Here is a 22,392-nt window from a genome sequence, read left to right as displayed (position 1 = left end):
GCTTACTAACTGACTTAAAAAATCTATTTGTTAAGTCAGTTGTCACTCACCTGACTTAAGAAAATTTATTTACTTTAAAAAATTAAATACCAAATATGCATCATGAGAGAATCGAATCCGAGAGTCTTCAAAAAATCGTTTTATTTCAAATTAAATTTATAAAACAAAAAAAATACAAAAATTATCGATTTTATTTTCCCCTTTTCGCTCGTGAAGTTTTTCCCCTCCCAAAAATTAACTTAGCTCTCTTTTAGGGTTTTCCTTCACTCTCTTTTTCCCTCCACTGCGCCACCATAATTTCTTGTAATTTACTAGGTTCATTCATTCTATTTAAGCATTTTGTATTTTGTTGAAATGGATTTGCGGATCCCGTCGACACAGGAACATGAGATTGGGATTTTGAGGGAGAGTTTGGAAGGGAGGATGTGGTGTTCTACGTCAAGGCAAGAAATATCAATGTCGTTGGTAGTTAGGAGAGAGATTGTATTGATTTGGAAGAGAGATGAAACTTCGGAGACTTTGAGGCATGTGTCGGAGTGTGTAACCGAGTAAATCGTTTCATGTGTCGGAGTTTGTGCATGGTTCGATTGTTTATTTGAGGTTTTGGCGAGAATAAGTGGAAGAGTAGTGAGAGGAATATAGTGGTTCTCTGTATTCTTTAGAAGTATGAAGTTGAAGAATTTAGCGTTTTTGATTTGAAGAAGGTTTTGTGAAGTGGGTTTGATGATGTTTAGGTGATAAAGCTTGAAGCTTTATTTTCGCTTCAATGGTGGTTTTCCTAAACAAAAATCAACAGAACTCCTCTTCTCTTTCGCTGTGTGCTGTCCATCTACCTCCGTCAATGGAATTGGGAGCAAATGGACTTATCCAAAATCTTTTTTATGCATTTTCAGAATACGCCAATCTTGATAATGTTGGTATTTTCTTATCACTTTTATATAACATTAGTAGGTGACAGTTTGTGTGATGATTTCTTTATTGGTTTCTTACATCGTAGGTGCACTCTCTTGTTGATGTCTTTCATTTCAAGAGCAATAAGTGGGTAGATATATTTGATACATTAAAAGAAATGGCTCATTCACATTTGGGAGTTGCAATTGATGGGAGGTACATATATACAGCCTCTGGACAATATGGTCTATAATGTAGAGGACCTATTTTCATTGTGTTTCTCTTAGGCACCAAAACAAAGAAATGAGATACTTTACATTCATTGCCTTTCCCTAGTTACGCCTCTTTGTCTTTGTTTTGCACACTCTTATGCATAAATAATTAAAATGCTTTGTTCACTATATACTGTGTTTTATAATTTTATTTATCTATATCTGCACTTGAATAAGTTCGGCTATTTAACCATCAAATCAAATTTTCAGGTATGCTCCTGCAATTCAATTGTGGAGGGGAAGACTCCATGTCATGGGTGGTGGCAAGGAGAATCGCCATACAGCTGCCTTAGATCTTGAGTCTAACTGTAAAGGATGGAAAAGCTTTGGAGAAACAATGGCGGACTAAAATTCATATTCCACGAGGTGGACCACATAGGTGACTACACTACCTATATTCTTGTAGTTAGATCTTTATGCATGCTAAATGGTTAACCTTAATGTTTATTCTCATTAAATTCAAGTAATACAAGACACTATAAGTTTGACTTCAAATTATGAATCCAAAGACCTACTTTCTCAATAGTGAAAAGAATCTCATTAACATGAATCAGGATTTATCATCATCTATCGGAACTCTAGCTTAAATTAATGTTTGAAATAGATATACACTAGGGACTTGTTTCAATTAGATATAGTTTTGTATTAAATCAATACATGACTCACATGTATTCTAAAGTACTGTTAACCATGATTGACTATATATAATGGGAAAATTGGTAGAGATTTTGGTTATATACACTTATTCCATGGCATCTTCTTCTGAAAATTTTAATAAAATACCACTTTTAAATATTTAAACAGAAATCTATGTTTTAAGAAAACCAAACATGTGTCACTATAAAGAAGCTTTTAAAGGACTACTTTTTCACTCCTCCACGTGCCATCAATTCTAATTATGGTTTACATTACCATCATTAACTAAAGCATGTTTGTTCTATACCATGTCTCTCATTTGCACCCTTATGTGATCATCCTATGTAGGCAAAATTATAATTGGTATTTTCTTGAGTGGTTGTTAGAGTATAACAAAAATTTAATAAATGTATGTGTAATATGAGCAAATTGGATGGTGGTTACAATTACAAGATAGATCCTACAGTAATTCAACCAAAGGCTTAAAGTTAAAACAATTGAATGCAATTAGATATCACCTTGATTGTTGATTACATCTATATTATTATAGGCTAATTGACTGCAGAGGATACTGCATTAAATTTTAGGAATTTCAATAAATGTTTATAACCCATTTATAAGAACAATGGAAGTATTGACTATTTTTATGTTAACATGTGTTAGAAAAGAAATGGGGCTGGATTGGATGCTTAGGTCTAAATGTAAGAAGCCTGTAGTTTCAGAAAAAAATGAGATATTAATTGGGGAAGCCCCAGTTGAGGAGGTATGTCTTAGTATAAAATTCAGTTTCCCCTCAGTTGTTCACTTGTCTAACTCTCATGTCTAGTCTATTTTGATATATGTATGTGTCCTCAAAGAAAGCCTCATTATTATCTGTTTTTTCTTTTTCGATTTTTTAATGAGTTCTCTCTTTATATTATTAAAACACATTGGTGTCATTTTCAAGCTATGTCTTAGGAGATATGGAAAAAAAGGTAGAGAGGGGAAAGATAAAAAAATCAGGGAAAGTAAGCATTGACAAACTTTAGAAGTTATATAGGGATCTTAAAATGCACTCACCAAGGGATAGCATACATCTTTTGTAATTGATTGTAACTAACTCTAGAAAGTTGTAACAGAGGTGCCAGCTAACACAACTCTGAATAACTGAAAGAAACTGGAATGAAAATCAGATTTAACTCTTTCAAAATGGAAAAATGATTAAATGTTATCCGAAAACTGAGAAAAAGGTATCCATGTTGGCTTTTTGGGAGCATTAGCCTTCCGAAGTATGATTTGAGTCTATGGCTTTCTTCTGCATGAGAGTCAGTTTATAATCATTTGTCTAATATTATTTATGCCAAGATTTATTTAATATTTTTCATATATATATTTGTATGTTTATGTTTATGTTCGTTTTTATCAGAATATTTTCAGTTGCTCCTATATTATTGTATTCTAATTGACTGCTGTGAATACTAATTTAAATTTCAGGAATTTAAATAAATGTTTATAACCTATTTGCAAGAACAATGGAAGCATTGACTATTTTCATGTTAACATGTGTTAAAAAAAGTATGAGTCTTGCTTAAGTTTGCAAAAAATGTAATTTAACATAATGTTTTACTTTTATTTTTTGGATTATAGTTGGAAGGAACCCCTTCTGTATATCCTCTATCAAACTCGTTTACGAAGACTCCTGTCAAAAGTGCAATTAATGGATTTCAAGCACCATCAAATCTGGTATGATAATTGATGTAAGTCACTATTTTTTGTCTGATTTGATTGCTCATACAATTTTTCCAACCTCAGGGATATACTACTCAATATAGCACTGATGGATTCAGGGATTATGATAAATTAGTGATTGACTATCTGTAGAAGCATTCAAACACGAGAGTCATTATCTGCAGCAACATTCAAACTCATCGAATTTGGACTGCAGTTGAGGTTGCCTTGCTAATTGTGTCTCGTCGTTCTCTTGAAATTAAAATGTCTGCTGTGATAAAAGCTCTTGATGTGTGCGAACCCGACCTTGGTTATGCTCCATTGCGGCTTCAGTGTCTGCTGTGTTCTGTGAGTTGCATTCCACAGTGTAGTTTCTGCTCAATACAGTTTAGATTTTGTTGAAGTTCTTAATGATGAGTATGTGTTCGCTGTTTCGAAAGTGATTGTTGTGTATTTTTTTTAGTGGTTGTTCTCCCTTTCACTACTTGATATATTTTACTTGTAATAATCATTGTGTTGCAGTGAAAGATGAATGATTTGCACTTTAAAATTATGAGAAACATGTCCTAGATTTTTCTCTTTCACACTGTCAGATAATTTTAATTCAGCTCACTAGGATTCCTTGAATGTGATGTGCCCGCACATTTAAAATGATGTAATTATTGTTGGTTTGCTCCTTATAATTGAGAGAAACCAGGTGTAAATTATGTTCCTTTAACAGTATATTAGATTTGTTCCGTAAAGCCGCTGTGAAGTGGCTCCTTAAAACTGCCTTGAAATAATATCCAACTTATTAAGTCGGTTTATATATAACAGACCTAAGAACATTTTCTTAAGTCAGGTCCAAAACCGACTTAAGAAGTCAAAACTTCTTATGTCGGCAACTCTTAGGTCAGGCTCGGAACCGACTTAAGAAGTCGATTTTAACCAACTTAACAAGTGTTTTTTCTACTAGTGATGCCCAAAGATGGAGGGAAATGGCTTCTCGAGTCCAACCTCCCCTAATGGAAAAAGAACTGGTGGACATATTTATGAGCACTTTGCAAGGACCGTACTACGACAAGATGGTCGGAAGCATATCTTCAGGGTTCTCGGACTTGGTAGTCATTGGCGAGAGAATTGAAGATGGAATAAAAAATGGGAAGATACAAGGGGCACCCTCAGGTTCCTATCACACAAAGAAGTCATATGACGGAAAAAAGGAATCCAACACTGTAGGGGCAATCCTGGATAATTAGACCCTAGTAGTACAGCAAAGGGGTCAGCAAAAGCAACAGGGTGGCCAACGCACCTGGAGGTCCAAGCCAAAACGATCATTCACCCCGTTGTACATGTCACTGTCTCAAGCTTTGCAACGTCTGCTCAGTCAGAACCTGGTAACTCTGCTACCTCCATACTCAGCTCCAGCTAACCCCGCTCCTGGATACAAGCATCATGCTAGGTGCGCTTATCATTCAGATAGTCCTGGCCATGATACAGAGGATTGTGGGCCGTTGAAGCACAAGATCCAAGATTTGATTGAAGAAGGGCTCATTGAGTTCGAAGATCCTCACAAGTCCAGTGCCATAGGTGGCTAGAAGAAGGATTTCTTAGATCATTAGTTTTGTTTTCATTCGCAATTTCTTTCCGTTTGTTTAAACATTAGTCTTACGACATATGCTATGTACTTCACAATAATCATTAATGCATTGCTTACGTTTGTCTTGATTTATTCCTAGTGTTCTCACTATATTTAAAACTGTGTTTTTACTTGGTTTTTTTCTTTGTGATATTCAACTCTCGTTAAAGTCGTACACCTTTAGAGGAAGAATGACGAAAACGATACCGCAATTTCATACACTACGCTTTCGAACAGACCGTGTTGACGATGTACAGGCATTGTTTCGATTCCCAAATAATGGAGATATAAGGATGTTAATCCCTTGTCAACCCCTTCGAGCCTAAAGAAGTAGGAGTTTTCCTTCATATAAAATAAAACCCTTAATACATAACCTGGGGTAGGGTAGCTGCTCAGTTAACTTAATTATTCCAAACTGTTCCTTTGAACATAATCACCGATGGTTCTCCGTCATCATTAAGTCCGACAGTCAATGTCCGCAAAGAAAAAGAAAGCAATGCAAGGGCCTGCTAAGTCAAAACCTATTAAGGAGACTTAGGCAAAATTGGGGCATCCCGCTGACTGTAGTTTTAAAACGAACAGTTCATGCAAAAGTTAGGGATAACAAAGTTGAAAAGAGGTCACTATATACCTCGACAAAAATATTACAAGGAAAATGACTGCCTTTGCAAATAAATCTTTGGTCTTTGAACCATCATGAACATTAGTATTCCCAAAGTCTTTTGGAGCTTAAACGCACAGTCAACTGAGCATAGGACTGGAGAACATCACGAAGATCGGGATGGGTACAAATAAACTTTGAGCCACTATCTTTTGTTTCTTAAAACCATGAACCAGGCCACGTTACAACCCTTAAAATTCCTAACTGAAGCATGGTTAGTTCGAAAGCATACCGTTACCAAAGGTATCCCGACTCCTTAAGGTCTACTATAACTCTTGAGTTGATATCACTTTCTTACAAAAAAAAAACTTTGTTTTACTCAAAAATGTTTTTAAACTTTCAAGACAGACATATGCATTCGCATCTTATGAATTTCATTACAAAGTATACTTGTCTATGTGGATTCAAATGTTTAAACATCAGGGAGAAGTTGCATAGGGCATGGCTAATGGCTAAAAATCCTATTGACTGACGAAGTAGCTTTAAAAGCTTTTCAAAAGAAGAAACATCTCTTACGCATGACTGGGATGGCTAATGTGTACACATGGCATAACTCGTCATCACACCATTTACATGGGGCAAATCTAATCAAGATCCATAGAATCTCTCAAAGACGCTGAATAGCCCATGGGGCAAGCCCATTACCTGGGGGCACGTTGCAAAGGTCACTCAGTATCGGATGGTGTCAATTTCACTCTCAGCCTTTCTAGGTAGTTTTTCGCTAAATACGTCTCTTAACCTCTTCAGGTAATCTTATTCAAGACAGGTTCAAAAATCTCTTATCCTTTCAGGAGCCTTTTTCAGATAGTCTTTTAAAGACCCAACTTCTTATCCTTTCTATTTTCAAACCCTTTCAGACAGTCTTCTCTAAGACATATTCCTTTCTAAGAACCTTTTCTAGGTAGTCTTCTGTAAGACATCTCTTAACGTTTTCAGTTAGTCTTTTGTAGACATATTCAAACTTCTCTTATGCTTCCAAGAACCTTGTCAAACTTTGTTTAAAGTACAGAGTCTTCTCTAAGACAGTTCACCATCCTTTCTAAGGTGATCTTCTTCAAGATGTTTTTCCTAAGTTTTGTTTAAAACCACACATTCCTTAAAACAGTCTTTATCCTCTATAGGAATATTTTTGACCCTCTGCACAAACACATCCCTTTGAGCTTTGTTTAAAGCGCAATCTTGTTTAAGACAATTTCCCATTCTTTCCAAGGACCTCTTCAGGTAGTCTTATAAAAGACATCATCTCATTCTGAGTACTCAGCAAATCACTGGTCGTCAGGCGTGACCGAAACGCATGACTCACTCTGAAAAAGCATCTGCTTCACGTTCAAATCAATGCATACAATCAAGGATCCTATTGACTAGGGGCATATCTTTCAAGAATTCAAACACTGGGGCAATGCATATCAGGCAAGACATGGTGAAACTCGAGTTCCCTCTAAAGGTCCCTCCTCCAGATTAAGGGACAAGTCTCTCAAAATTTCTGATATTCGGGAAGTCACACTAGTATCACACAAGGAGCATTGTTGCGTAATTGATCTTCCCACGCCTGTACTATTTACCTCCCGCAGTGTGGGATCGGCATACATGCATAATTCTCATTTATTTTGAGAATCTCATTACATGACACATGCATCATGACGTTGCATAAAACTAACGCTGCCTTTTCAGGACACTTCATAATCAAAAGGATGTTATCATCCAACTACAGTGCAAATACAATCGTATCAACGATTCAATCTTAATAGATATAATACTAATACCTCATTCCAAGTCTTTCTTCAAAGACAATCCAGAAGCAATCAAAGAATTTCTTACCTCTCCAGGTAGTCTTGTCCAAAATGGTTAACAACCTTCCCAAGCAGTCTTATTTAAGACATATCCTAACCTTTCGAGGTAGTTTTGTTTAAAACGTTTTATAGCCTTTATAGGAACCTTTCGAGGTAGTTTTGTTTAAAACGTTGCATGTCCTTTATAGGAACCTTTCTAGGTAGTATTGTTTAAAACGTTTTATAGGAACCTGTCCAGGTAGTTTTGTTTAAAACATATCATGCCCTTTATAGGAACCTTTCTAGATAGTTTTGTTTAAAACGTATCGTTCCATTTATAGGAACCTTTCTAGGTAGTTTTTTTAAAACATATCGTGTCCTTTATAGGAACCTTTATAGGTAGTTTTGTTTAAAACATGCCATATCCTTTATAGGAACCTTTATAGGTAGTTTTGTTTAAAACGTATCATGCCCTTTATAGGAATCTTTTTAGGTAGTTTTAAAATGTATCGTACCCCGTCTAAGAGCCTTTCCAGGTGAGTCTTGTGTAAGACGTATCGCATCCTTTCCAAAAAAAACTTCCCTAGGTTAGTCTTGTGTAAGACGTATCCTAATCTCACTAGATAGTCTTGTTAAGACGTTTCATATCCTTTATAGGAACCTGTCTAGGTAGTCTTGTTGAGACATTGCATATCCTTTCTAAAAACCTCTCCAGGTAAATCTTGTTTAAGATGTTTCATATCTTTTTAGGAGCCTTTCTAGGTAAGTCTCATTTAAGACATATCATGCCTTTCTAGGTAGCCTTCTAAAAATGTTCATCCAATCTTTTTTAAGATATACCTAGTTTTTTTATAGAATTCCTTAGTTAGTCTTCTCCAAGACATTCTTTCTAAGCCTAAGCTTCTTCGCATTAACCTCTGATATACCCTATTCAGGAACCTCTTCAGGTAGTCTTCTATAAGACATTACTTTATATCTCTTCAGATACAATCAATATGATCCTGGTATGAAAAGCATATGCTCTGGACAAGCATATTGCCAAGCAAATGGATGGCATCTATCAGCCCATCTCCCACAGAACTCCTTCCCTATGCAAGCAAATTTCAGGGCATTTCAGTGTCCAATCATCTTCTACCTCTTCAGGTTCAAGAAGATTGAACAGGGGCAGCTGTCATACCCCAAAATTTGCCTTCCATATTCCATTCACAATGATTCAAAGTTCAAGATTCAAATCCAAAGCTTTGCTCCCTCAATGGTCCAGGTAACCCACAGTCAACTGGTTTGACCTAAAAGTCAACCATAATCAAAGCACAGTCAAAAACTCTCAATTTTGGGTCAACATAAAGTGAATAAGAGTATAACCATCATTTGATCAAAAACTGATCATGATTCCATTAATAGAAACTCAGAGATGAACAAATACAAAAAGGTTCAAATTAGGGTTTCTTAGGAGAAAGTCAACCCAACTTTGACTGGGCATAACTTTCACATGGAACATCAAAAATTCCCCACTCAAAGCCTATTTTGAAGGAAATTGGATTCCCTACAACTTTGTCTCTCACAAGCCAGGGCTAGAAATGCTTCATTTGAGAGGTATGATGCAAAAGATTACAGGTCATTTTCAAGCATCCTTCAAAAGCAGTTTTTTGGAAAAGAGGATATGATCAAGATAAAAGCTCCAAATGGAAAATATGTTCCAAAGTGGCTTATAGAGGACATCCTGAGGTTTCCAAAAAGTCCTAGAACTCCCTCATAGCTTAAAGATTGAGTGAGATATGCTTGATCAAAGTTGGGTAATTTTTGAGGCAAAATATGAAATAAAGGATGTTCAAATTGGAATGTTTTGTAAATGGGCCTATACTTTTATGACTTAAACTTGATCCACAAGTCATTTAGGTTATCCAAACCAAGTACCACGAAATTTAGCTTATTATTTGATTTTATATGATTTTTTCATTTAAAAATGATTTAAAATAATTTAATTAAGGAAAAATCAAATATTATGTTAAAAGATTTAAAATTGAACAATTCCAATCATATTTATGATAAATTGGCAATATAATTTCGTGGTACACTAATTGGGAAAAGATTAATGCAATATTTGGCAAAAAAAGAAAGTTTCAATTCAAGATTAAAATAAAAATTGAGAAACTTGGCAAGAGTGGATTTAAGGAGTTTTGGGCCTTTGTTTTAGACCTAATGGAATCTCTATAAGTTGTGGAGGCAAGATAGTGAACCAGGGGACGAATTTCTGAAGGGAGGCACACTTGCAAGAACCAAAAAAACCACCAAAGAACTCAAAATCGTTTTCAAAGAATTCGTGGATGTCAACAAGAATTAAAGGTTTCACAAGCTTCTTCAGGTGATTTGGAACGTGTCTGGATACTAGCATAGCATCAACAACCCCAGAATTGTCTCCTGTTATACCCCAAAATTTGCCCGCATCTTTTTTCAAGAAAACTCCAACCTGAAAATTAAGAGTCTCATATAATCATGGATTTTTATTTCAACAAATATCCTGACATATGAAATACTTAGTTTTTAGAATTTTTCTTATACAGTAATTTGGCTTGCAGTTGAATTTATTCTTACGCAAACGCCAAATACTGTTTATTACTTCACACATGCTATTTATTTATTTACAGATAAATAGTACTGACACAATTGGTACAGAGTTAAATCTTTTTGCAGGCGCAGAATCAGGAAACTCAGACTGTACTGGTAACAAGTAGATTATTATTATCTTTTGTTTCCCACTAATTTTTGTACTATATTCCATTATTTTCAAAAATCTTTTTCAAATCTCTTTTTCAAAAATCAAATCCTAACTTTATTCTCTACATCTCTCTTTTTCTCAACACTATCTCCACTTTCTTTCAAATCTCACTTCCACTCAAATTCTCCTTTTGTACGGAATCACATCATTCCCCAACATCTCTATCCTTCTTTCCACTCTATAAATACCTCTCATTTTTTCATAAAAATCTCACATCAAATTCTAATTCATCTCTCAAATTTCTACTTCATAATCCATCCTTTCTTCTTCCCCGACAAAATGGCAAAGCGGTGGGAAACGTGTTTTCTTATGGTCATCACCATTGATACGGTGATCATGTCTTTCTTCTGTCTACATAGCCCGGAACACTGTGGACCTGGGATGCTTATGCTCCCAATCATCTACATGTTACTATTTGTAGCATGGGTTATCAATCGTCATTCTTAAAATTTGCCGTATTTCTTATTTCTTAAATGTACCGTTTATTCGTCGTACTGTTAAATATAGTATGTAATATTTGTACTGTCAGTATTAAATGTTGTACTATTTGTCATAATATTGCTTAATTACTCAGATAATATTTTGTGTGTTTTCTGTCAGTCAAATATTCATTTTTCTGTGCATTAAATGATTTTCAGGGTTATTATCGGTAATTTTTCCCGCATACAGTAAATATTAGTTATTTATTATGTCTGTGTTTTTTTTAACAAGTCATGTAAATAAACTTTCATTTTTCACATAAAACAAAAACAAAAACAACAAAAAAGAAAATTAACCTTGACTGTTGATTTTTCACTCTAACTGCTACGTCAATACCTGAACAGTCAGTTGACAGCCAAACTGCTGGCAGTATAATTCTCAGTGTTTTGTACCATCAATCAAATCAATCTTTTACAATTCAAAATTACAAGATTTTTGTTCTAGAAGTCTTCTGAATATCACGCGATTAGCAGAGACTCAACACTGCACAAAAATCAGGTACGCTTAACTATCTCCTACACAAACAGTCCCTGACTAGGGTTTTCTTGTTTTTACAGGAGAAACAAGTTTTTGAGACCTCAAATGGATTTCATGCACATCCATATATCTCAAAGTACCATCATACAAATTTTCAAACTTCAATTCACTCAGACGCACCGTCAGCAGCTCAAACAGTCAACAGACAACCCGTTTGACCAAAAAGTCAACAGACAGTCAAAAATGAATTTTTTTGTCAAAGTCCATATTTTGTCAAAGGATTCATCATTTGATCATTGGATGATCATAATTCATCAAGGAAAGATCAAAAATCAACAAAACCCTAAGATTCAAAATTAGGGTTTTTGCCTGAAAAGTCAACTCAACTTTGACTGGTCATAACTCTCTCATCCTTCATCCAAAAAATTCAAACCAAAGCTCATTTTGAAGTAAATTCAATTATCTTTCAAATGCAATTGATCCCATGGTCATTGCACTCACCATTTGAAAATTATGACCAAAGACATTACAGGTCATTTTCAAATTCAACAAAAAGACACTTTTTTCAAAAGGACACACAAGGAGCATCAAAAATCATTTTGACATGAGACCAAAGGCATTGGTTAGAGGACTCTTTGAGGTTTCCAAAAAGTGAAAGAACTCCTTCATATGACAAAAATTGAGGGATTTACACCTTGTTGAAGTTGGCTAAATTTTGGGAAAATGCATGAAACCAACATTGCTCAAAAATGCAATTTTTCCAAATGGGGCCAAGTTTTCATGGTTCAAACATCATTTCCATAATATTATGGGCCTCCCACGACCAAGACAAAGCCCACATCATTTTTATCCATTTTTGATTTAATTTTATCACATATAAGATTAAATTTAAAAAGGAAAATGGAAGGATAATATGTAGCTTACAATCTAAGCATGACTCATCAAGGAATCTTCAATTTTCTGCAGCCAAATGAAGTACAAGGCAATAGAAGTAAAGAAGAGCAAGACTTGGTCAAGTTTTCAAAGATTTTTAATATTTAAAAATCAAAGTTTCAACAAAGCTCATCAATGCTTTTAGCTTAGTTTTTAAGCACTCCATGGCTTATAAATAGGCTAGCATACTTCATCAATGTAACACACACGAAATTAGAGCAAGGCATAACATAGAATCACTTCATATTTTCAAAAATAATCAAAGAAACTTCAAAATTCGAATTTAAATTTGCAGCTAGTTTCAAAACAAACTAAGTCCATAAATCACTTCCTGGAACTTATTTGAGTAAGTTCAGATCCATAACTAAGTTCATAGAGGCCTGAAACTCGAGTTCTCTCACTCTCCGATTTGGTAAATTTTCCTTGATTTCAAATTCAAATTTTATGCGTTGTTAACATGTCTCATGGTTATGGTTGAGTTTATAATCATCATCAGATCAGGTTTGAACCCTAGCATGAGAGTTCTAACGTCCTGAACATAGGTTGCCATTGCCAACCGTGAGTTTATGTTTCTCTTCGAATCTCTTAATACAAGTATTATCAGTCCAAACTAACCTCACCATTGGATTCCCAGACCTCGATTTAGGGGGGTAAGGTCTTCATTTGGTGTTTAAACTAACGTTTTCGCAGGTTTGGCAAACCACCTCGCCGGAGAAGACAACCGGAAAACACTGTTCCGGTGGTCAGCAAGGCTAGGGCGTGGTTGACTGCACGCGTGGCTCCTTCCATCTCTCTCATTGGCCAGTCAACATGTCCAAAGCTTGCATGGAAAAATGAAAAAACATGATTGGCTCTGGTTTAAAACGTGGACCCCACATGACTTAAATTCAAAAAAAAATAAAAGAAACAAGTGAACTGGGCCTGTGCGTATTGATATCCACACCCCTGGTTTCTGGCCCAAACGCATCTTTTGAACTAAACTTAGTTCTTTTTCAGATTCACTTAATACACCCCCCTGCTTGTTTTAATTAATAATCTCTATATTTTGCATTTTAATTAAAATCAACCAATCACAAAACACCAAAAATATTTTATTTTTTAGTTTTAATCTGATAAAATATTTATTTATTTTTAGGCATAAAAATATTAATATTTTATTTAAATTAAGGCTATTTTGTATAATTAATTAGTATATATTTATATATTTGCTTTTTAATTATTCGAACCAATCAAAAAATCATAAAAAAAATTGTTCTTTATATAAAATATTGTTTATATATTATAGACTAATTTTGTACATATTTTGAATAATTTTCTATTTAAGTTTTAATTATTTGTATAATTATTTGTATAATTATGTATTAATTAGCTTAATCAATTTCAAATCAATTTCAAAAATTCCAAAAAATTAGTTTTGTTTTAAAATTAATTGACAAATATTTTGTACATATTTTAAACTTAAATTCTAGGTTTAAACATATTTTCATCTTTTTTCTGCATTTTAATTTAATTAATCATGCATTAATTATAATTAAAATCAATCATAAAAAAAAAATCCAAAAACATGCCTTTTATTTTTCTTGCAATTTGAATTCCTAGATAAATGTATAGGATGTCAAAATCATGTAAATAGGCTAGTTTACATTTCCTGCACAATCGATGTAATAGCGTAGATTTACTTTCCGCACTTTACATTTCCGCATTTTAATTTCCAGCTAATATAAACTGCGTGTATGTCAAAAAATAAAATTGAACCGTTAGATCACTAACTTCAAAGATACGAGGAACTCTCTTGTGCTGTATACCACTACTGGCTAGGTGGTTTACATTTCATCTTCCCCGATCAGTGTTGAGAAATGAACAAAGAATGCAATGGTCTCGCAGGATTATGTCTTTGTCTCATTCAGATATCCGGTGGAACAACTTCTTTCAAAGAGACATTACTATCATTGATCACTGTGGAGAGTACCCCAATGTGCCACTCCTTGGCATCAAAGGAGGCATCACTTACAATCCCTCTTTAGCTTTACGCCAATTCGGATATGCAAGGAGCAACGGTCCTCATGACATGATTATCCGTGGCATTGTGTTTGATTACGAGAATGATTCTCATAGACACCGACGAAGATTCATACGGGCATGGGACAGTGTCTATAGAATAGAAAGCAAAACTTTGGGGCAATGGAATTCTATCCCTATGGAACCTTACCTCAGATGGGCCCGCACTCATGCTCAGAATGCCATATCCCGCTATTCTACCTGTGACTATTGAACCAGAGGTCGAAGGATACGAACCCCAAGTTATTCTACACCCGGATATGCCAACTGACCTAGAAGAGTTGCAAAAATATTGGGTTCAACTCAAAGAGGAAAGAGACACCTTCAAAGCACACTGTTAGGACTATGAGAGAAGGATATTGGAGCTCACCGGACAGCTTCAAGAAGAACAGCAGATCAACACATTCCTAGGGGCAAAGAGAAAGCATCCAAGGGAGACCTGAAGGATCATTTATTTTATTTCTGTCTTGTAAGCCCAAATGAGGCAAAGAAAAAAAAAGAATAAATTGATTAACTAACGTTTGTTTCTTCTTTAACAAATCTAAACTCTAAGATCCTTGAAACATTGCACACACATTTCATTCATATACACTGCATTCACATACATTGCATTCATATACATTGCATATACATTTCATACATTTGCATATACATTGCATCCAGACATACACATTGCATAACAGGTTCTCATGACGGATTTCTCATCTCCTCGCTGTTTATTTCAGTCAGAAGAGATGGAATCTGAGACAAGCATCAAGAATCTCGAAGCACAGAATGCCCAAGTTCAAGTGGCAATTCTGGAACTGGCAAAGGGGCAACAAGAACTGAAAGCCCTGATAATCAAGAAGAAAAAGAAGCCCAAAGGATCTGTAGGCTTGAGTCACCTGAAGAGGAAAATCAAAATTCCAGTCAAAAAGCTCAAAAAGCCACCGATCCCTGAAACAGTCGGTGATGATGAACAAGAAGACAATCAAAGCAACCAGGGTTCTGCTAAACCCTCTCTCTCTTCAAATGAAGAAGATGATCATTCTGGGGACGAACCGGATGATGACAAATACCAACAGCTGGAAGACCGTATGAAAGCTATGGAGATACAAAAAGTACTTGGCTTAGATTTCAATGATCTGGGGCTCATCTCGGATGTTGTTATCCCTCCAAAATTCAAAGTTCCTGTCTTTGCAAAATATGATGGAGTTTCTTGCCCGAAACTACATCTGAGATCCTATGTGAGGAAGATACAACCTCATACAACAGATAACAAATTGTGGATTCACTTCTTCCAAGAAAGTCTGTCGGGTGCACAACTCGAATGGTACTACCAGCTGGAAAATACCAAGGTTCATACTTGGGAAGAATTAGCTGCTGATTTTTACAAACAGTACCAATACAATGCTGATCTTGCACCAACCCGTACTCAACTAAGGGGCATGTCTATGGGACCAAAAGAAAGTTTCAAAGGATATGCACAAAAGTGGAGAGATATGGCTGGAAGGGTTCAACCACCCTTATCTGATCGCGAATTAGTCGACATGTTCATGGGCACTTTAACTGGCCCTTTCTATAGCCATTTGCTAGGAAGCTCATCATCAGGTTTCACTGACCTGATACTGACCGGAGAACGTGTCGAAAGTGGCATTCAAAATGGAAAAATTCAAATAGGTTCCTCCTCTGGTACTACAAAAAGGCCCATCAGCGGGAGAAATGAGGTCAATGCGACACAAATTCAGAAAAGTCGCAAAAGTGAGCAGCATCAATCTGTAGGGGCATTTCTGATCTCCGCATCTGCACCTCAAAAAGATCAACAGCCAAAATATACGCATCGACCAGATGCACCAAGAAGAAATTTCACCAGAATCAACATGCCAATCTCTCAGGCATTGCAGCACTTGCTAAAAGCAGATCTAATCACATTAAAAGGTCCTCCAAAGAATGTCAACACTTCCTCTCCGAATTATCGCCCTGATGCGACATGTGCCTATCACTCAAACTTTCCAGGACATGACGCAGATCACTGCTGGGCCTTGAAAAATAAAATACAAGATATGATAGATGCTGGGGAAATTGAGTTCGATCCTCCAGAAACTCCAAATGTCATCACTGCACCTATGCCAAAGCATGACAAAACTGTCAACGCTATCCTGGACACTGTTTACATCTATGATGTGAACGAATTATCAACTCCACTCCGCGAAGTCAAAGGAAAGCTAATCCGAGCTGGTTACTTCCCAGGATGTGACCCCGACTGCTTTTACTGCTCCTGCCTGCCCAATGGTTATGAAAATCTGAGGATGGGAATTCAAAAATGGATGGATCGCCGCATCATTATGTTTGAGAGGCTCCCTTCTATGGACGTGCTGTGCGAAGTCTTTGCAAACAGGATGAGAATAGAGGATGCCTCAGTGATCTCCAGCTTACCATTCAAAATCTCTGCCAAGGCTCCATTCAAAATTTCTGCTACACTCAAAGTGGCATCAGTGGTCATTGCTAGTCCAACTCCATTTCCATACTCCTCAGACAAAGCTGTCCCATGGGGATACGACACTAATGTTTATGTTCATGGAGTTAAGCAGGGTACCTCGACTGAAGAGGCCGCAAAGTTAACTACTCCAACTGTGGGTAATATTGTGGGTACCAGCAAGATCACGAGAAGTGGAAGAATCTTTTCACCAGAAATTTCTCCAAATATTGCTGCTGGTCCAGTCCGAGTCCCAGTTCCTAATCAAGATAACAGCGCTCGAGGCGAAGAGCCACAAGTTGAACAAGTTCCAACCCCGGTGGAGATCACTGCTGAGGATCCATCAAAGCAAGAAATGGAGGAAATATTGAAAATCATCTGCAAGAGTGATTACAATATTGTTGAGCAACTGGGGCACACCGCTTCAAAAATCTCAATGCTATCTCTGCTAAAATATTCAGAAGCTCATGCCAAAGCTCCGATGAAGTTCCTTAAAGCTGCGCATGTGCCTCAAGAGATCTCAGTCGACCAATTTGAGAATTGTGTTGCCAATCTAACCGTGAGCAATGGTCTCGGTTTCTCTGATGTGGATCTAACCCCTGCTGGAAAAAATCACAACAAAGCCCTACATATCTCCATTGAATGTAATGGCACCACTTTATCTCATGTGCTAGTAGATAACGATTCTTCTTTGAACGTGTTACCAAAAACAGTACTAGAAAAGCTTGACTTCGAAGGAATTATGTTACAACCAAGTGATGTTGTGGTAAGAGCCTTTGACGGGTCAACAAGAACGGTATACGGAAAAGTGAATCTCCCAATCAGAGTGGGTTCTCAAATCTTCGATTCTATCTTTTACGTAATGGAAATTCACCCAGCCTACTCCTGTTTACTTGGACGTCCTTGGATACATGGGGCAAACGCTGTAACTTCTACCCTGCATCAGAAGTTAAAATATCCAGTAAAAGGAAAGATTGTCACAGTCTATGGCGAAGAGGAATACGTGGTTAGTCACCTAAGCAATTCCAAATATGTCGAGTTGGAGGACGAATTCATCGAAACTCCATGCCAATCATTTGAGGTGGTCTCCCCAGATGTCTCTACCACCAAGCATATTCCTGCTACTCCAACTACAACTATGGCTTCTCTCAAAGATGCCAAAGCCATGATTGAACAGGGTGATTGCACAGTATGGGGACAACTTCCCGATATACCCTACAAGTCTGACAAGCTAGGCCTGGGCTATGATAGTGAAAATCAAAAGAATGATCAAGGTCCTCGTTCTGAAGGATTAATGTCACACTTCGTCAGCCAAGAAGTAAACGCTATTGAAGATGAAGGAGTGTTCTTGAACCATATCATTCAGCCATATCCAGATGAGATTCCACCCATTTCCATGGGAATGTGGGATGTTGTGGGAGAACCAAATGGCGGGTATAATTATCAGTATACCACACCTCAGAATTCTTATATTGCTATGGAAGACATTACCCCGACTGGATGGGGTGATCAAATTGGAAATGACGAAAGTTTCACAAGTCCCGTCACTGAGCAATATCAAAATACACCCAAAGAAGTATGGGACACGCTAGGAGAACCCAGCGGCAAATATGACTATATGGTGAAATACTCCGCTCCTCCGAGCTCACAAATTGCTATGGAGGACATTGTCCCAACTGGATGGGATGAACAGTACGATGACAATTTCGCTCTTGAAAAAGCCAGGGAAATACCAAATAACGAAGGTTGCTTTCTGTCAGAATACACTCCTCATCAGGATGCACAAGTCTCTATTCAAAACATCATCCCGACTGCATGGGACGACCTTATCGAGCATCTCGCTCAGCCAACAGAGATATCTCAGCCTGGGCTCTCGTATCCAGCAGAGTATATCCCTTATCCCGAAGGATCACCGGCTCATTTTCCCACTAATGAAATCAATGCTGTGGAAGATGAAAAAGACAACTGCAACTGGAACAACTGGATACTCCCTGCTCACAACAGTGGATTGAACAACTGGAAAGCTGAGGATGTGATCTCCTTTGACCAGGAGTAAATGCCATTTCCTGTTCTCTTTGTGTATATTGTGCAAAGATAAAAATGGTTCCTGAACAATCGAACCATGAGCTTGAAAGCCGTGTGCCTTAGCACACTGGTCCTTCTATAAGGGCTTATCATATCATGATCATGTGCATTCAATAAAATCATGGGACGCTTGCATATTTAAATTTTGTGATCCTTTTTCTTTCTTTCTTCGCTTTCAAATAGCTATGTTTTTTCTTCACACACACTCACATAACTAACATGCAGATTCACATACACTCTGGATCCAGTCAACAACGATTCTGCTATTGCCCGTCATGACTTTGAAAGTCCGATCTACCAAACTGAGGACGAAAGTGAGGAAGATTGTGAAGTGCCAAGAGAACTTGCAAGGCTGCTAGAACAAGAAGACAAGGCCATACAGCCTCACGAGGAGCCAATTGAGGTCATCAACTTGGGCAGCAACGAAGAAAAGAAAGAAGTCAAAATAGGGGCTGATTTAGAACACAGCATCAAGCAAAGACTGATTCAAATGCTGCGAGACTACGTCGAGATATTCGCCTGGTCCTATGAAGATATGTCAGGCCTTGACACGGACATTGTAGTTCATCGCCTGCCAATCAAAGAAGGTAGCATTCCAGTCAAACAGAAACTACGAAGGAGTAGGCCTGATATGTCAAAAAAGATCAAAGACGAGGTTGAAAAACAGTTCAATGCCGGATTCCTAAAAGTTGTAAGTTATCCTCCTTGGATAGCTAACATCGTGCCTGTACCTAAAAAAGACGGGAAAGTCAGAATGTGCGTGGACTACAGAGATCTGAACCGGGCAAGCCCCAAAGATGATTTCCCTTTACCACACATCGATGTACTGGTTGACAATACCGCACAATGCAAGGTATTCTCCTTTATGGACGGATTCTCAGGGTACAATCAAATCAAGATGGCACCCGAAGACATGGAAAAAACAACCTTCACAACACCCTGGGGAACCTTTTGTTACAAAGTAATGCCCTTTGGTCTGAAAAACGCAGGAGCAACCTATCAACGTGCAATGGTAGCGCTATTTCATGATATGATTCATCAAGAAATAGAGGTGTATGTCGATGACATGATTGCAAAATCCAACACCGAGGAAGAACATCTGGGTCATTTACACAAGTTGTTTGACAGACTCAAGAAATACAAGTTGCGACTGAATCCAAATAAGTGTACCTTTGGAGTAAGATCCGGCAAACTCTTAGGTTTCATCGTCAGCAGCAAAGGTATTGAGGTTGATCCCGCCAAGGTCAAAGCCATTCAAGAAATGCCTATACCTCGTACCGAGAAACAAGTCAGAGGATTCTTGGGACGTCTAAATTACATCGCCCGATTTATTGCCCACATGACTACTACTTGTGTGCCGATCTTCAAACTGTTGAAGAAAGATCAAGTGGAAAGGTGGAATGACAAATGCCAGTTAGCCTTTGACAAAATCAAAGAATATCTCCAAAAACCTCCAATCTTGTTGCCACCTGTGGAAGGCAGACCTCTGATAATGTACCTAACTGTGTTAGAAGACTCAATGGGGTGTGTACTAGGACAACATGACGAATCCGGCCGAAAGGAGCACGCAATCTACTATCTTAGCAAAAAGTTTGCCGATTGTGAAACAAGATACTCACTACTCGAAAAAACTTGTTGTGCCTTAGCTTGGGCGGCTCGCCGACTAAGACAGTACATGCTAAATCACACCACTTTCCTAATCTCCAAGATGGATCCCATCAAATACGTGTTCGAAAAACCTGCTCTCTCTGGAAGAATAGCGAGATGGCAAATGATCTTAACAGAATATGACATTCAATACACTTCACAAAAAGCAATCAAAGGAAGTGTGGTAGCTGATCATCTGGCTCATCAAGCAGTGGATGATTATCAAGCATTGAACTTTGACTTCCCAGACGAAGACATTATGCTAGTCAATGACTACAAACAACCAGGACCAGAAGAAGGACCCGAGCCAGGATCCCGGTGGACTATGGTTTTTGACGGAGCTTCTAATGCACTTGGCAATGGCATCGGAGCTGTGATCATTTCCCCCGCAGGAGGTTATACACCATTCACTGCCAGATTATGCTTCAATTGCACTAACAATATAGCCGAATACGAAGCATGTATTCTGGGTCTCAAAGCTGCAATCGATCTAAGAATCAAATTCCTGGAAGTCTACGGAGACTCGGCCTTGGTAATCTACCAAGTCAAAGGGGAATGGGACACGAAGCACCCGAATCTAATTCCTTACAAAGAATATGTGCTGAGTTTGATTCCTTACTTCGAAGAAATCACTTTCGAACACATCCCACGCGAGGAAAATCAACTAGCTGATGCTTTAGCTACCATGTCATCCATGTTCAAAGTCAGGTGGGACAACGAGGCGCCTATGATCACCATTTACAGGCAAGATGAACCATCATATTGCAATGAGATCAATACCGAGGGAACAGAAGAAAAACCATGGTTCCATGAAGTAAAAAGATATCTCGAAGCTCAGGAGTACCCTGAAGGGGCATCCATTAACGACAGAAAGTTTCTAAGGAGATTTGCTGCCAAATTCTTCCTAAGCAATGGAACTTTATACAAACGCAACCATGACTCGACTTTACTTCGCTGTGTAAACAAGAAGGAAGCAGAACAGATCATGGAAGAAATACACAATGGTGCCTTCGGTACTCATTCCAGTGGACATACAATGGCTAAAAAGATCCTGAGAGCAGGTTATTACTGGTCTACCATGGAAACAGACTGCCATCATCACTCCCGAACATGTCACAAATGCCAGATATACGCTGACAAAGTACATGTACCTCCAGTTCCATTAAGCGTCCTGACGGCTCCTTGGCCTTTTGCAATGTGGGGTATTGATATGATTGGAGAAATCAAACCTACTGCCTCCAACGGACATCGCTTTATCCTGGTCGCTATTGACTACTTCACAAAGTGGGTAGAAGCAGCTTCATTTGCTTCTGTTACCAAGAATGTGGTGGCCCGGTTCATCAAATACAATCTCATTTGTCGGTACGGCATCCCTGAACGGATTATCACGGACAATGGCACAAATCTAAACAACAGAATGATTACTGAACTTTGCACACAGTTCAAGATCAAACATCATAATTCTTCTCCATATCGACCAAAGATGAACGGCGCGGTGGAAGCTGCCAACAAGAACATCAAGAAAATCATACAAAAAATGACAGTAACCTACAAAGACTGGCATGAGATGTTACCTTTTGCTCTTCATGGTTATCGCACATCTGCGCGTACTTCAACAGGGGCAACTCCATTCTCCTTAGTCTATGGTATGGAGGCAGTTCTTCCAATTGAAATTCAGATTCCTTCCCTAAGGATTATGAAAGAAGCCAATCTAGACGAAGACGATTGGATTCAAACACGGTTGGACCAGATAAACTTGATTGATGAGAAAAGGCTCGCAGCTATTTGTCATGGTCAGCTATACCAAAAGCGTATGATCAAAGCCTTCAACAAAAAAGTCAAAAGTCAAGCATACCAAACTGGTGGCTTGGTTGTCAAACGCATCATCTTACCACAAGGTGATCCCAGAGGCAAATGGACTCCCACC

The 22,392-nt window shown here is 37.6% G+C and overlaps 1 protein-coding gene across 5 annotated transcripts; it reads left to right on the top strand.

The window, feature by feature from the left end:
• Positions 1 to 213: 213 nt before the first annotated feature.
• LOC131601590 (kelch repeat-containing protein At3g27220-like) lies at positions 214 to 5,126 on the top strand. 5 transcript variants are annotated; one of them, XM_058873446.1, is made up of 6 exons: positions 214 to 913; positions 998 to 1,107; positions 1,374 to 1,542; positions 2,468 to 2,562; positions 3,426 to 3,521; positions 3,591 to 5,126. In XM_058873446.1, exons 3-6 carry the CDS (start codon positions 1,479 to 1,481, stop codon positions 3,657 to 3,659), a joined length of 324 nt encoding a protein of 107 aa, XP_058729429.1. In that variant the 5' UTR covers positions 214 to 913; positions 998 to 1,107; positions 1,374 to 1,478; the 3' UTR covers positions 3,660 to 5,126. The 5 variants fall into 5 exon arrangements, with proteins under 5 accessions (XP_058729429.1, XP_058729432.1, XP_058729430.1 ...); XM_058873449.1 differs by lacking the exon at positions 998 to 1,107; XM_058873447.1 differs by having other exon boundaries at positions 214 to 1,107.
• Positions 5,127 to 22,392: the final 17,266 nt, after the last annotated feature.

Source organism: Vicia villosa, linkage group LG5, assembly GCF_029867415.1.
Source record: "Vicia villosa cultivar HV-30 ecotype Madison, WI linkage group LG5, Vvil1.0, whole genome shotgun sequence".
Classification (NCBI taxonomy): domain Eukaryota; kingdom Viridiplantae; phylum Streptophyta; class Magnoliopsida; order Fabales; family Fabaceae; genus Vicia; species Vicia villosa.
Note: the sequence above shows the minus strand (reverse complement) of the source record. Positions and strands in the feature narration are given on the sequence as shown.